Source organism: Echiichthys vipera (genome assembly GCF_963691815.1).
Source record: "Echiichthys vipera genome assembly, chromosome: 1".
NCBI lineage: Eukaryota > Metazoa > Chordata > Actinopteri > Perciformes > Trachinidae > Echiichthys > Echiichthys vipera.
This window is the reverse complement of record NC_139826.1, coordinates 28,022,619-28,037,254: the sequence shown is the minus strand read 5'-3', so window position 1 is coordinate 28,037,254 and position 14,636 is coordinate 28,022,619. Positions and strand designations below refer to the sequence as shown.

Here is a 14,636-nt window from a genome sequence, read left to right as displayed (position 1 = left end):
AGTGTGTTACTATTGAAAATGTTTGGTTCTTTGTAATGTGACCATAGATGCCTGTTGAAGTCGACATGATGGGAAAATGTGCTATGGTAAACAAACTTTTTACGGCCAATAACTGTCCCCACTCGGCAACCTGATGATATAAAGGTGTCATGTTGACGCCACATTAAATTGGTTACCTTTCCCAACTGCGGCATGTGCTAATCTTGTAACAAAGTTGGTGCAGTTGGCAATGATCATGTGACAGACATTTAAGATCACAGCCTTGCATTACTGCACATTCAAGAGCAGTACTGTTTATAGTGAAGGGAAATTGGATTTGATCAGTTAGTCATTCATTAGACATGAATACCCAACAGGAAATCTGAAATGGCCATGGAAAAAGCCCTGAAATCTGCAGTTTCGTTTGGGCTTGATGTGGTTTATTTTAGTTTTAAATCAGTGCATTGCAAAAGGTAAAAAGCAAAGAAAGCTTATCCTAAATTTACCTTAATCTATGCTCCTGACATTGATCAGAATATACTGCGAGAAAAAGACAAAATCACATTTAACATAAAAAAAATGAAAAGAACTCCATATTAACTCTTGATTTTTTAAATTAAGACATGTCATTAAAACGCCAGCTCATATTTTCAATTTGATTAAACTAGGGAGGCTGTGGTGTCACTCAGCAAAGCGTGTAATTGAATTTTGGATAAAAGACGTTCAAAAAAATTGCCAACTCATAAAATACTCTGACCCAAATCATGAATAAACCCCTTGATGGTCTAGGGCACCAAACCTCATTATTAGGCGATAGTTTTACAGCTCGATCAATGGTTTCTATTCTGAAGTATTTGTTTTCAGATTCACTTCATCATTGTAGCCCGCATGAATAATGAACATTAAAGCGTCGATAAAGAGTATCTCAAATCAAAGTTGTGGTAGCTCCACTAGATGGTGCCGTCGGGCCGCTGCTCAGCCGCACATCCATCCGCGGAGTGCAGGTAACATGACGGTACCGCCTCTGCTCTGCTGTCGGTCCAGCCAGCTTGGACAACATGCCGCTTTCAAACAGTCTCGTCACACCGCTGCAACTTTCCCCCTCCGTGTGTCTGGGCTGAAATGATTAACCGGAGCGTTTCCTTGGCACAAAACAGAAACGCCACATGGTTGACGCCGAATCCTGAAACCTGAGATGTGGCAGTGACTCACCTGAGCGGACTGGAGGTTCAGAAGAAACACCAACTCCCAAACAACCTTCTTTTTTTTGTGAAGAACTAACGCTGGATTTTTATCAAAATGGGTCTGCTGTGGACGAACTACGTTTTCTTGCTGGCGTGTTGCTCTGGATTAAGGGTTGGAAGCTCAAACAGATGCGACGAAGTGCGGAAAGTTTTCCAACTCAGACAAATTGGACCAAATCAATTATTGCCTTTAAGCCCCAGACCAGGTAACTATGTTTGAGTTGAGCTTCTGTCTTGTCTCCCCCCCGCCCCCCTTGCACGTAAATTCTCATAAACCAGTCAGTAATACAAATGATCTCCAATCATTTGCGCATTTTCTTGATTTACTTGACAACAATCTAAGCGTCAACATGCCGACAACCCCTGAGTGAGAGAAGTATTCTTGAAAAGTCATTCAACACCATCATACCTCCCTGTTGAGCTCACTGACTGTAGCAGCTTTCATCCTGTAATTTTCTGACTTCTCGAAGTACTCTTTGTAGTTAAAACACACCTTTTTAAAACACATTTTAGAGGCAGATGAGCAGTCATGATGATAATAATATAGAGCAGAACCGGCTTTAAGCTGTTTAAAGTGCATTTGACTGTGGTACTGCATGTCTCTTAAATTACTGCAGTTCTTTTTAGAGGGATAATCTCTGCACACATACCTGTGTAATTTCTATGTGCAGCAGAGTGTCAGTTTCATAACGAATATATAGGAATATTCTGGATTCTGAGCAACATGAATAGGTTAGGTAATAGATTTTCCTCATGTCTGCATAACAAAACAGCATATACAAGGTACCACTTATTGTTTACTCCACAGTATTATATGAGTTTATGTAAAATATGCTGTTTTATCCTAGGAAACTAGGAGCTGCTGAGGTTGGCAAAAATAAACCAAACTTTGCTCTTTTTCGGCTGTCTTAAATCATTAAGTGGCTTGCAGGGATAAACAGGAATTATTAAGTGTAAAGTTAGGTAAACTGGGTTTCACGTAACTTTCTGAACACCATCATAATGTAATACCACATCTACTTCTCTGCAAGATTTAAGGGGGAATTAAAGTATGGGTGTGGATATTTCACGAGGGCTGTCACTGACTGGATGTCCTGCTGCTGCTGCTTTCTCTTGGAAAAGTAAATCTTATGGTGTTGACTACTATGCTGCCACAAACTGCTCCCTACAAACTTCAGTGAGGAAACTGATTACATTGACAGAAAACCCTCAAATACCTCCTCGACCTCTAAATAACCCTCATTATGGCATCACCACTCCTGCCCTTTAAATGAGCCTGTGTGGATTCAAATCTCTGCACTGTTTCTTAACTAAAAAGTACTTTCTCTGAGATAAATTGTGTGTGTGTGCAGTAGGAGCCTCCTGTGCTAGTGATGATAAGCAACCTGATTTACTAACCCTGTAAGACACTATAGCTTCACCTCTGCTGACCCTCTCTGGTAACCTTACAGACCAGTCATCAAAGTCCAAATGCACCTTGACATTGGAAAGATATAATTGGACTGAGATTAATGCACTGAAATACATCAGATAGAGAAATGGGAGATAGCGTAGTTGTCGATCCTGGAGCATTATTTTTTTATTTTATTTTAGAAGTTATCTATAATTGAGTGTGGGCTTGTGGAAAAATAACCTCCAGAAATTCCAGGAATCTTGACAGCGAGCTGTTTCCATGTTTATAGAAGTGCCAAACTGCCTTCAGTTTGGGTCAAGTCCGAAGACTATCACCTTGGCCAACAAAAGCTGTTCTTTATCCAAATAGTTGTGGGAAGCATTTATGTTAAAAAAAAAAGAAGCAAGACCCAGGACTCTTTCAAGTTGCCTTATCTGGGAGAGTTTAAATTCCTCCACGTGTGCCATCGCCTGCTCTGCTCCCTTCTCACTCTTCTTGAACCTCGCAGTGAGCTGATAGCGTCTCTGGCAGCCACAGCTCTTCACACTCTGCCTAGGCATGTCAGAAAGGCTTTTGCAGGGTTTTCTGGTCTCCTTGTAAGATGTTGTGATTGGCCCCCTATATGTGCAGATTGCTTACATTTGTTCATGGTGGAAAAACCTGAGACATCACTTGGTGAGGTGATAACGCTCTACCTCAGATCTCCTCTCATGCTCCGTGTGTTTTGGTTTTCTTGTTCCACTTAAAGCGTATTTTGACTTGACAGAAATGCATAACCGTTGTGCTTGCCCTCACCTTATGTTTTAGGCATATGTCATGCCATTGTGGTTTTAAAATGGATTATATGACCAGAATCAAACTGCGGATGTTTCGCACAGATGTGACCAACTTCCTGATCCCCCTGATACTTTTTAAAAGTTGGTCTATTATTCATTCAGATGCTTTTGTCTCTAGGATGGAAATGTTGGTTTGTTGTTCGGCCAGTCAGTTGAAAGATATCATCATTGATTGTCATGAAATTTAATTCCCTGGCGTTTCCTTAACTGCTACAGGTTTGATTTGTGGTTCTGAGGGAAATATCTCCACTGGCTTTAGACTCTTGTCTTGTTCTCTCGCAGATGAATGCGGCTATAGGAAGCTGCTTGTCACTTTGGACAGTTGCCAGTTTATCATGCAGATAGTAGAGAAGATAATTAGACAGATGCATTCACTTGCTCATACTCACCTTGGGGCAGTTTAAGGTGTCAAATCCACCTGATTTGGAATGTGTGAAGGAAAGTGGAGCACCCTAAAGAGAGCATGCAAACCCTCGGCACAGTGTACGCCTGCTCTCACTTATTAGCATTAAATTCAAGTCAAGTAAGCATTCCTTTCTCAGAACAAAAAAAAAAACCTGGCGATGTTCAAAAAACCCAGAAGGTCTTCAACATCTGTTCTGAAAAGTCACAGACTTTTTTAAAAAATCTTGATAAAAATGTTCTATTTGCTGCACAATATTTCTTAAAAGGTCCCATATTATGCTCATTTTCAGGTTCATACTTGTATTTTGAGTTTCTACTACGACACGTTTACATGCTTTAATGTTCAAAAAGCAAAAAAAAAATGTTTTAATGTCCGAAGTGGTTTGTTTTTGCACCTGTCTCTTTAAGTCCAGTCTGCTCTGATTGGTCAGCGTTTCAGGGTCTTCCTCATCTGCGCTCTCTGCAACGTGATTGCAGCCGGCTTCTGTCTGTGTTTGCGATTAGAAAACTGGTTCAAGGTCCAATGTTGTGAAACAAAAGTTATAATAATAAAAGAAAGGCATGACATGACGTTCACAATATGGCACCTTTTAACCAGTTTTCTGATCTCAACAAAGATAGTAAATGATAAATAAATGATACATGTCTTTGCTTACAAGGTGAACCAAACACTTCTTATCAGCTATATTTGACTATATTGTGGTTGCTTTATCTTATTTATTATTCTCTAATAATATCATTCATTAATATTTCTTGTGTTGAACAAAAAGAAAACACTCAGTCACACCTTGAGAAACCTTTTAATCCCACTCCTTGCTGATTGATTTAAGATCATAACATTTAATCTCAATTGACTCTTAGGTTCAGATCTTCAGGTGTGCACGTCAAAGAACCTGACCTGCTGCACCAAAAAGATGGAGGAGAAGTACCAGGTGGCAGCCCGGAGAGACATCCAGAACCTCCTTCAGACGTCCAGCTCAAGCCTTAAGTTCCTCATCTCACGCAATGTGGCTGCTTTTCAAGGTAAGAGTTAACATTTGTGTGTGTGCGTGTGTTTAGTCATCACTGTAGACTTCATAAACGCACAACTGTTTACGTGGATAATTGTATGTGTGTAGATGTTTGTATGTGTTTCCGAGTTGGAGTATACATTTAGGAGTTAGGGGTTATGTGGGTGTTGTGAAAACAATGTATGAGTCAGTACGTGTGTGAGTGTGTGTGTGTGCAGTGAGGCTCCACTTCAGAGCAAACAGAGGAGGGTCTGTCCTCCTTCCAGATCTACCGCTACACTCTGATCTTGAGATTAGATAGGTTTGGCTGTTCCAGGAGACTCAGGAGGCCGTCTGTAAGGGTGAATGTCTGTCAGGGCTTTCACTAATAGCTTCTCTTCCTGTGCAAGGTGCCCTGCTATACTGTGTCCTGATAAGATAATCAAATCCTCACATTTAGAGTACTGGAATGCAGCTATAGACACAATGTAAACATCCATCCCCACATTTGTTTCCAACCTCTTTCTCTCGTTGTTTTCCGTTCCTCTCCATCCTTTCATTCAGCAAGTATCCTGTCAGTTAACTTACAGGAAACATGCCTCTGTCTGAATGCTCTCCCCACTCTACGCTGATGGCTGTCATATGACGGACTGAAATGAGTGTGGGTAACAAATACAGTGCTTATGACTCGAACGTACAGTCTCAGACATATCATTAAACCAATTCTCTTTAACGATGTCTCTCAGTTTAGAGACCTGCCGTTATCCTCCTCCTAAAGTCAAATGATTTATAGGAGTCTCAGCATGATCACAGTGTTTTAGTTGAGGTTTGCAGGGGCAATGCCCTGTTTGTGTCCTCAGATGTTTGATGTGTCTGTACTCAGGCTCTGAAGGTGAAGTAAAATACTAAGCATTTATGATGACGTTTATGAAGCATGCCACCTTTTTTAAAATACTGTCAAAGGGGAACTACGCCCATCTTTTTTTAAGATTCATATGTGTTATTTCTATGGTCTAACGCTCTCCCAAGTCCAAAAATCGCATCCCTGGCAACCTCATCACGTCACAAAGTCTGGAGTTGAGTTCTGAGTATATACAGTACGTACGTACATTTTCTGTTTCAAAACTAAGAACAGAATAAAGCTCCTTTTGGGCTAAAAGAAAGAAAGAAAAAAAAGGTAATTAGTCTCCCATTCATTGTCTACGGAGCAGCTCCAGACAGAAGCCAGAAGTTAAAAACGTTTGAGACTTACGTCTTTGGTTTCTGACTTGGAGAGAGAGTGAATATACAGTATTTTCCTTTTTTCTTTAGAGTTTATAAGTGATTTTCCAAAACAAGTTATTCTTTCTTTTTTTCTTTTTAGAAATTTTTACTTGTAGTAGGCCAATATTTGTTGGAGACTATTTCCATCAGAGGATTAATACACATTTAGTGCTCTAGTGAGTCTTTACAGTAGCAGGACAGAGTATGTGGGATTGACTCAAATGAAGGAACATGTCCTCCTGTGATACAGTGACCACTGATGTGTTTTAAAAAAACATTTTTGGACAACAATAGAGGACTATAGTACAGGAAGAGTACTCTAAATAAGGCTGTGGCTACGCTGACAATACTTTGTTGTGGTCTTTTCATTTAAAGTTTAAGTTCTCGTAACAGTCCAGGAGCTGGTTAGTTTAAGGATGAGTCAAAAAAAGGCTGCAGGAGCTGGTAGCTGTTTCAAAAATACTCACAAAATGAGGAGCACTCACATGGTTTTATCTGTGGAATGGCAGTCAGTGTGCTCTGCTGCCAAACCAAACAGAGTTCCCTGTCAACATCGGCTCTCATCAGTCAACAAACATTGGCGGCTGCTTCCAACATCCAGGCTGCGTAATACAAGTGGCAACAGACGCTCAGCAATTTAAGTCTCGTATTGGAGTCACAGTAGCAGTAAACTGCTCCTGAATGTTACGCTTATTAAATCGTAATTCAGTGTTCCTAAGGTGTTTTTGTGATTTATGTAATTGCAGTCTAAACTAGGGCTGCAACTAACTAATATTTTCATTATTGACTAATCTGATGATAACAGTTTCCCAAAGCCAAAGTTGACATATTCAGATTGCTTGTTTAGTCCAACCAACAGTCTTAAATTTGAGAAGCTGGCATTAAATGTCATGTTTTATGTTGATTGCCTAATCGTTTAACGGTGCCCTGTGGAGTTTTCTTGTAAATAAACAAAAATGCTGTAATCCAAACCTAACTTCCCTTGAAAGTTATTGGTTGGATCACATATGTAAGCATTATGACAAATCTGGTAAAACGTGGTTTATATTCATCATAACTTCAATCAAATTACACATGAAAAAATGTACAACAACATCCTCTCTGCATGTTTTATATTGTTTGTCTTACTATTGAAGTAAATATGTGCTCGTGGAAGCTGATGCTTGTTCAAATGTTGATGTTGATCTCTCTCTCTCACACACACACACACACACACACACACACACACACACACACACACACACACACACACACACACACACACACACACACACGCACAAAGCCACCCACGTGGCATTGTTCTATATGGCCGTAGAGGTTTTAAGAGCCTTTGTCACATGGAGAGAAAACTCACTGTGGCACCATATGTATGGGAAGCACGGAGGGACAGAAATGTCTGGCAGGTTCTTAGATCCTGACTGAGTGGGGAAAAAAGAGCTGTTTTGCTGTTCATGTGCAGACATAAAAGAAACACAAGTCAAGCATTTAATTCGTCTTTCCTATCCAGGGAGTGCTCAATGATGCTGCATTAATTCGAGTGAATTGTTTGTTATTCATCCTGTGAGTTTTGTTTTGTGTGTTTTCAGATTATAATGGAAGTGAAAACGAGCCAACAACTTTACAAATTGTTTTAAATTTTTTATTTATTTTTTAAATAAAATGTTATGTTCACTGGCTGCCCTCAGCATTATTACAGTTCTGCTTCATCATAAACACGTTTGTGGAGTATAGGAAGAACGGATGGGTGGGTGGGATGATTAGGGCTCTGCAGAAAAACAAGTCCCTTAGTTTTAGTCTTCAAATGATTGGCAGCCTGGGCTGTAATTTGAGAGACAACGGAGAACAGGCAGAGTGTATAATGCATTACAACCACAGACAGGAAGACGGACGAGTTAAAAGGGGGCAGGCTAATGTGGTCATTTGTTTTGTGCAAAGCCTTCAATTAGGCATCTTTATGTGATGCAGCTGAAGGGATGGGGGGCGGGGGGTTGAAGAAATTAGAGGAATGTGGATGGATAACAGTCGGAGACACTCAGGAGACACTGAGAAATAGCACAAACCAATAAAATGCTATTTAAAATGTTTTTTTCTCCCTGGAGACTTGATGTTTTTCTGCTTTTAATGGGCTACAGTTATAAAAAAATCTTCAAGGGCATACGTCGAAAAAGCGCTCAATACTCAACATAATGAGTAACACAAATAAAGAAAAACAAGTGCTTGAGATGTTAATTATGAGTCGAGCTTCAAAGCCCAGTAATGGCTCATTACATTTTTCTCTTTTCTTCAGAGGAATGTGCCTCAACATCTGAATATTTCGTCCTTAAATGAACCTGACCGCTGCCTTTTCAAGTCAGTTCACAGCCAAATAGATAGCTGAGCAACTGGGGTTAAAAACATTAAAAAGAATAAAGACAAAGTCAATGGCGTACTGTCAAACAGACGGCCTTTTTGAGCTTTCTAGCACATAACCTTTTTTCTCCTGTCTTGGTCCTATTCTGTCAGTAAGTCTCTCAGGACCGCATGTTTCCATTCACAGGTTGTGAGGTTCCTGAACGCAATCCACACAATGCACAAATATGCAGCCTGCTGAGCGGGGCTTCAGGGGAGATCTTTTTTCCCCCCGTGTGCAGGTTTGTCTTACATCCATGGCAACGAACCTGTGCAATCCCAACGCCCCATCGGGCAGGAGTCAATAAAGCCCAGAAACAGAACCTACTATAAATCAGCTGCTGAGATTCCTGAGAGACTGTCTGAGGAGGGGTGCTCAAATCATGGCAAAACTGTCTGAGATCACCAGATCACAGGAATGCCCTCCTTTTTTGGGGAAACTTTGATATAACGAACTGTTAAAGCAGTGTGTTGCCTTGTCCCGACTGCAAAGCCCAATGCTCCAGCTTCTGTAAATTATGAAAAATCCTGTCGCTCATTTTCTGTGATGTAAAGAAGCGGTGGGTTTTGCTGTTGGTCCCTGCTGGTGTGAAATTTTGAAATAGCTATGAATTATTTCAAACTTTGAAATATTACATGACTGATTTTACATTTGCATGTGCAATTGATTTCAGTGCGGTGTCTGTGCGATGTGGCGATGGACTGGTATTTCCCTACCCACTCTTCCCCGGGAGGCCTGCCTGAAGTGAGCTAGGCTACTGTTTATTTTTAGCTGGATGTTCATCTGGTCCCGGGACACCATGCTCCATGTCAGCGATGGATATTTTAACTTCCCTCTATAAATGTTTTTAATTTAACAAATTCCTTCATGTAGGCTACGAACAGTGGCCATTTGTGGGCAACACCAAGATAAGGATCAGAATGATCAGTATTTGATGTTTTACTAGGCTTTAAATAATGAAATTCTTTAGTTGAGTCTAATTTTCGGGACAAACGGGACAGGATTTAGGATTCTGGAAAACTGCTCGTTATTTGAAAATGTCCTGAACTTTTTGGGCTGTGTGGTCCCCCTCTCTGAGTAGGACAGGGGAAAGGCCATGGATGTGTTGGGAAATGAGAGGATGGGAAGATCGATATCACACGCAGTCTGTCAGCTGGTGATTAGCATATCTTAGAGTAAAGCTTGACAGCAGCTAGCCTCGCTCACATTCTCTGAACAACACATCAAATGCTCACTAATTAACACACGATATCTTATTTATTTAATCTATAAAGAAATGTTAAAAAGCGACATTTGTTTGTTTTTATAGGGAGTTACATGCTGTAACTGTTTCTGTACATGTGCACTGACTTACCTAAGAGAGGTTGCCAGGGAACCAGCAGAGACTCCAGCCCAGCTGTGGTCATTTTTATATGTAGTTTGTTTCGGGATTAAACGCATGACGAGACACAACGGGTTAATTAGTGTGGTTTTAGATATATTGGATGCATTTTTGTATATCTTTAGACAGAATCAGGATAGCCGCTAACCATTTCCTTGGTCTTGCATGCACACACATCAGAGTTTTATTTCAATCGTCTCTTCTAAGTCTTAATAAGAAAGCAAATGAGTGTAAATTTGAAAATGTTGAACTATTCCTTTAAAAAGTCTTAAGTCAGTATTTCATTAGAATAAGGGCTACCATTTTGAAAAAAATTAAAAGATAGACCAGAATTAGTAGTCCAAAATCTGTTTTTAATATCCCATAATTTATCTTAAAGCCTTCACTAATATTACACGACCACCGGCTGTTATAGATTAAATGATGCTGTTACTTGAATATTTGCGGCATGAAGCTGTTGTGACCATTAACACTCTGTGGCTTGTGGTCTTCCTTCCAGTCAGTGTGTCATTTTGGTTTCTAGCCTGGGAAGAAAAAAAACCTTGTAGTCGACTTGAAACATTCAGCAGACAGGGTTAGTTTGCCTTTGCTTTTATATTTGCTCTGCTTCTTATTGTGAGCTACTGTTTTGTCAGGAACTCAAGTGGTGGTGATGAATGTGAGATCAAACAGTCAGGGCTGAGTGGTGGTTTCGCTGAAGTGTACAGCCAGCCTAATGCATGCAGGACTTTCTATTCACACTCATAATTGTGTTTCTGTTACCAGCTTTCGAAGGATCCACCACCCATCTTTTACTCAGAATTGAAAAAGGAACATAGTGGAATGTCCGTGGCCCCCACAGCTTGCAATCAGCCGTCAAATTACTGCAACACACCCTGTGCCAATTGAGGAGGTCTCAGTCGGGGGGAAGTAAAGCTGTTGTGATTGCGACTGATTGGACTGAAAAAAGTTTTTTTTGTAGCAGAGTTTCTATTTCATTGCATATACTCTGGTTGTGTCACGTCCAGTAGAGTCAGCACTCACTTGGCTAACGCCCATACCACATGACCACAACATCCTGGGCTTGAATCCTATAAAAGAATGTTTTTAATTTAATTTTAAAAAGTCTTGCAACGGACAGTCAACAAGTTAAACTAAACTTCAGCTTTAACCTCCAGAGGCACATCCGCTGGCAAAAAGACACTGTGACAAATTTAATTGCAAAGAAAATGAGAAATACATTTTGAATGTGTAACTGCACAAATAAGGTATATTTCACAATCAAATATCTGAGGGGATGTGGACATAAACAGTAAGTTCACCTTGAACTTGAACTAAACAACTGACATCTTTGTCATCTTGTAATCTTTAGAACCACAAGCTCCTGCAAGTAGTAAAAACAATCAAAGGGTCAATCCTTAATAGTTCTTAGTAAAATAGTCCTTATTTTACAACTATACTACCTGCTGTACCTAGGGTGTCGGGATTAACTGATTTTGTCCACGGTTTCATAACCGTAAGAGTAGTAGAAGCAACGATATCCTGATACCCTGTGAAAACGAATCTCAAGAGTCTAGTTGTTTGTGTGTGCAATGAAATCTTTTCTCGCAAGTAACAACTTTGTGTGTGCTGGTTTCTTTTTTTTCTCTCACCTGAAGAGTAGAGAAGAAGAGATGTCAAGGGAGGGAACCGACATCCTAGCCTTATGATTAAATGACAGCTATTTTCAATATAAAGTAGCTAGGCTGACGAGTGCAGGACCAAAAGAAAGCTTCTGTGTCTTTTTTCTTCCATAGTGTTGAATAATTAATTCCCTGATTATTAATGGTGGAAACTATGACATTTCCTCTGACAGTTATCGTGATATTAAAATCTCATATCGTTAAATCCCTAACTGTAGCGAGAAGTAACCGAGGCGGTTTTGAATATTTTGCCAGGTGTTTTATATGTCTGTCTGTCTGCCGGCAGATTTTGTCACCATGATAGTGTCTCAAATGTGCAAGATAGTCACAAAACATTACATGTGTCAAGTCACAAAACATTACAGGTGTCAAGTTAAGATCAAAATGAAGGTAGAGTTCAAAGCATAGACTATAAAAAAATGGACTTAGCCTTTCTGTCGAGGTCCGTTCTCTCAACTTGATCCAATCGTTCTCGCCTATGGGAGTCGCCATCTTATCAGACTTTGACTCCGCCTCATTTCCTCTTACCAAAAAAGGGCATTGATGTGACGATGGGGAGAGGGAGATACGTGCATCTGTCTGGCTCCTCTATACATATACCTCCGAGGAGAACTGAGGACCAGCAGTCTAGCTGTCACTAATTATTCATAATCTTTTAAGTTCCAATAAAATAAAAACTAGCCTGGTTAGAAAAAAAATTCACCCCCCTAAGTGTTGTCATGGAGAAATGACCAACACATACAGACTAGAATGTTTTTTTTTATTATACCAGGCCTTAAATAGATTTAATCATGCTGTGAAAACGGCCTGTGTAACATGGGGTCAATGAGAAACTGCCCTATTATAAAACCTGCCCCTAGTGGCCTCAGGGCGAACTGCAATTTTTGGTATTTCCGTATTGGATCAACCAGTAAGGGCCTGAACTCCCACCCACCCCACCCCCGGGCTGATTAGGCATTGTGGCTGTTTGTGATCTCTACTGTGTTTGTGGTTTGTACGATTGTCTCATTTGACTAATTTTCACTGCTGACTAGTTGCATCAAAAATCAGAACACACCTCTCTTGTATTTACTTAAATATTCCAGTGTGATTTTCCAGCAGCTCTTCACAGAACATCATGCAAACTGTTGTGACCACATTTACCTAACTCCTCCATTTAATCCACTTTTCTCCAAGAATTTCAAGTTCAAAACAGTAATTTCTTATAAAGGACAGATACTGTGCTGTGACCAGCCCTGAGCTGCCCTGCATCACTGACTACAGTAACATAGTGTTCCCTTCCAGTAAAGTTTCTATGTTGGTCACAAATTGGCTGCTCGCCTCAGTCAGGGAAAATATGTTGCTTTTTATAGGACTCTGCATTTTAGGATCTTTTGTCTTGAAAATGAACATTCTTCGTGTGAAACACCCACTTGTCTCACACAGAAGCTGCATTTGTGTTATCGTGTCAGAAATGAGCCTGTATTACTTGTTCAGAAAAAGCACCTGATATAATGTAAAAGGTGTGAGATAAAATATCAGTGTTACATTATGATTGGGCATGAGCAGCAAAGCACACATACAGTTTGACAGTTGTTGTAAAAGAACAGTTGCTTCTGTCTGCAAAAAAACGGAAGCTAATCCACAGAATATATCTGTTTTTCTTTGAACCTTTTTTTAATTTTATAGCATGACTGTATGGATGCCAGTGTTTGTCCTTCAGTTGGTTGTTTGGTCCACAATGAAGTATCTCAACAACAACCATATATGGATTGCCATGCAAATTTGTACTCCCATACATGGTCCCCAGAGGAGGAATCCTAAATACTTTTCTGACCACCAACTTTTTCTCTAGCTCCACCATTTGATTTAATTGTTAAACTTTGTAAAATATTTTATATTCATATAGTTTTCATCTAGCACCAATATTTTAATTGATCCAATACTTGACCTATTACCTGTACAATGAAAGCCTACCCTTTTAGCTTCATACTGTATGTACTTAGTGTTAAGTACTAGCAAAATGCTAACATGCTAAGTTAAGGTGACCATGGTCAACCTGCTAAACATTAGCATGTTAGCATGTTTATTGTGATGTTAGCATTTGCATTACAGGACCGCTAGCATGGTTGTAGTCTTGTTTGTCCAAAACTAACAAACCATTAGTCCCTCCACAAAGAATACTCCTAGTGCTTTTTGTCAAGCAAAAAAGCTGTGAGTGTCTCTGTCTCTTTGTGATGAAAACGAAAGATAGAAAGGCTTAAGTTTGAGTAAAAACACTGACTCCAATAGTAACCAAACATACAGGCCGTGTAAAAAGAATGTGTGAGATGAATATGCATAAAGTGAACATATTGAGCGATGGTTGGATTTGTTTGATGATTTCATATGTTGATTCTCACAACTGCTCTTGGAATCTTTTCTAACCTGCTCCCTGCTTCTTTGTGTACGACCTTTCATTTAGCAGACTCTTTGTCCATCAGGTCTACAGCCGTGCCTTCTTTGTTGTCACTTGTGTGTGTGAGTGTGTGTGCGTGTGTGTGTATGCCAGCCAACGCAGGGGCCTCTCCTCCAGATTTCCACAGAATTTGGGCTTGGCTTTGTGATCCAAGGCTGGACAGTTGATCCAGGGGAGGAGAGAGAGTGAAAAAGAATGCGAAGAAGAAGAAGAATGAGCGACTGACGGAGAGAAAGTTGGGAGGATGCCAGTTTCTATTGAAAGTCTTTGCACAGTGTTTGAAGTCAGAGGATGAGGATTTAGAGGGAAGCAGGATTATTCAGAGTCAATACCCTTCAACAAGCCAAGCATTTGAGCTGCTGCAAAGAAACAGCGAAGGCAGACTAACCACAGCGGTTTCATGCTGGTTGGCGTAGCATTTTCCCAATATTGTTACCGCTCTCTGTATTAACAGGGATAGTTAAACATATCGAGGAATATATTTATTTTCTGGCAGAGTTGGATGAGGAGATTGATACCACTCCTGTATCGGCAGTGACGAAATCCACCCACCAGCACTTCTAAAGCTCACTAAAGCCCCTTTCCCACATGCACTGCAAACCTGAAATTATGTAGATATTACCCGGTGGAGCTGTATGTTAGAACACAAATTTAAACAA

At 40.1% G+C, this 14,636-nt stretch overlaps 1 protein-coding gene across 2 annotated transcripts in view; it reads left to right on the top strand.

Annotated features, from left to right (window-relative positions):
- Nucleotides 1-1,079: 1,079 nt before the first annotated feature.
- Nucleotides 1,080-14,636, top strand: part of gpc5a (glypican 5a) — a 117,329-nt gene continuing 103,772 nt past the window's right edge. Inside the window, exons 1-2 of one of the 2 annotated variants that reach the window (XM_083915723.1) lie at nucleotides 1,080-1,429; nucleotides 4,719-4,880. In XM_083915723.1, the coding sequence (XP_083771849.1) occupies nucleotides 1,279-1,429; nucleotides 4,719-4,880 (313 nt within the window). In that variant the 5' untranslated portion in view covers nucleotides 1,080-1,278. Of the gene's footprint in view, nucleotides 1,430-4,718; nucleotides 4,881-9,192; nucleotides 9,243-14,636 lie in introns of those variants that run through there. The other variant, XM_083915724.1, reaches the window with a different exon arrangement.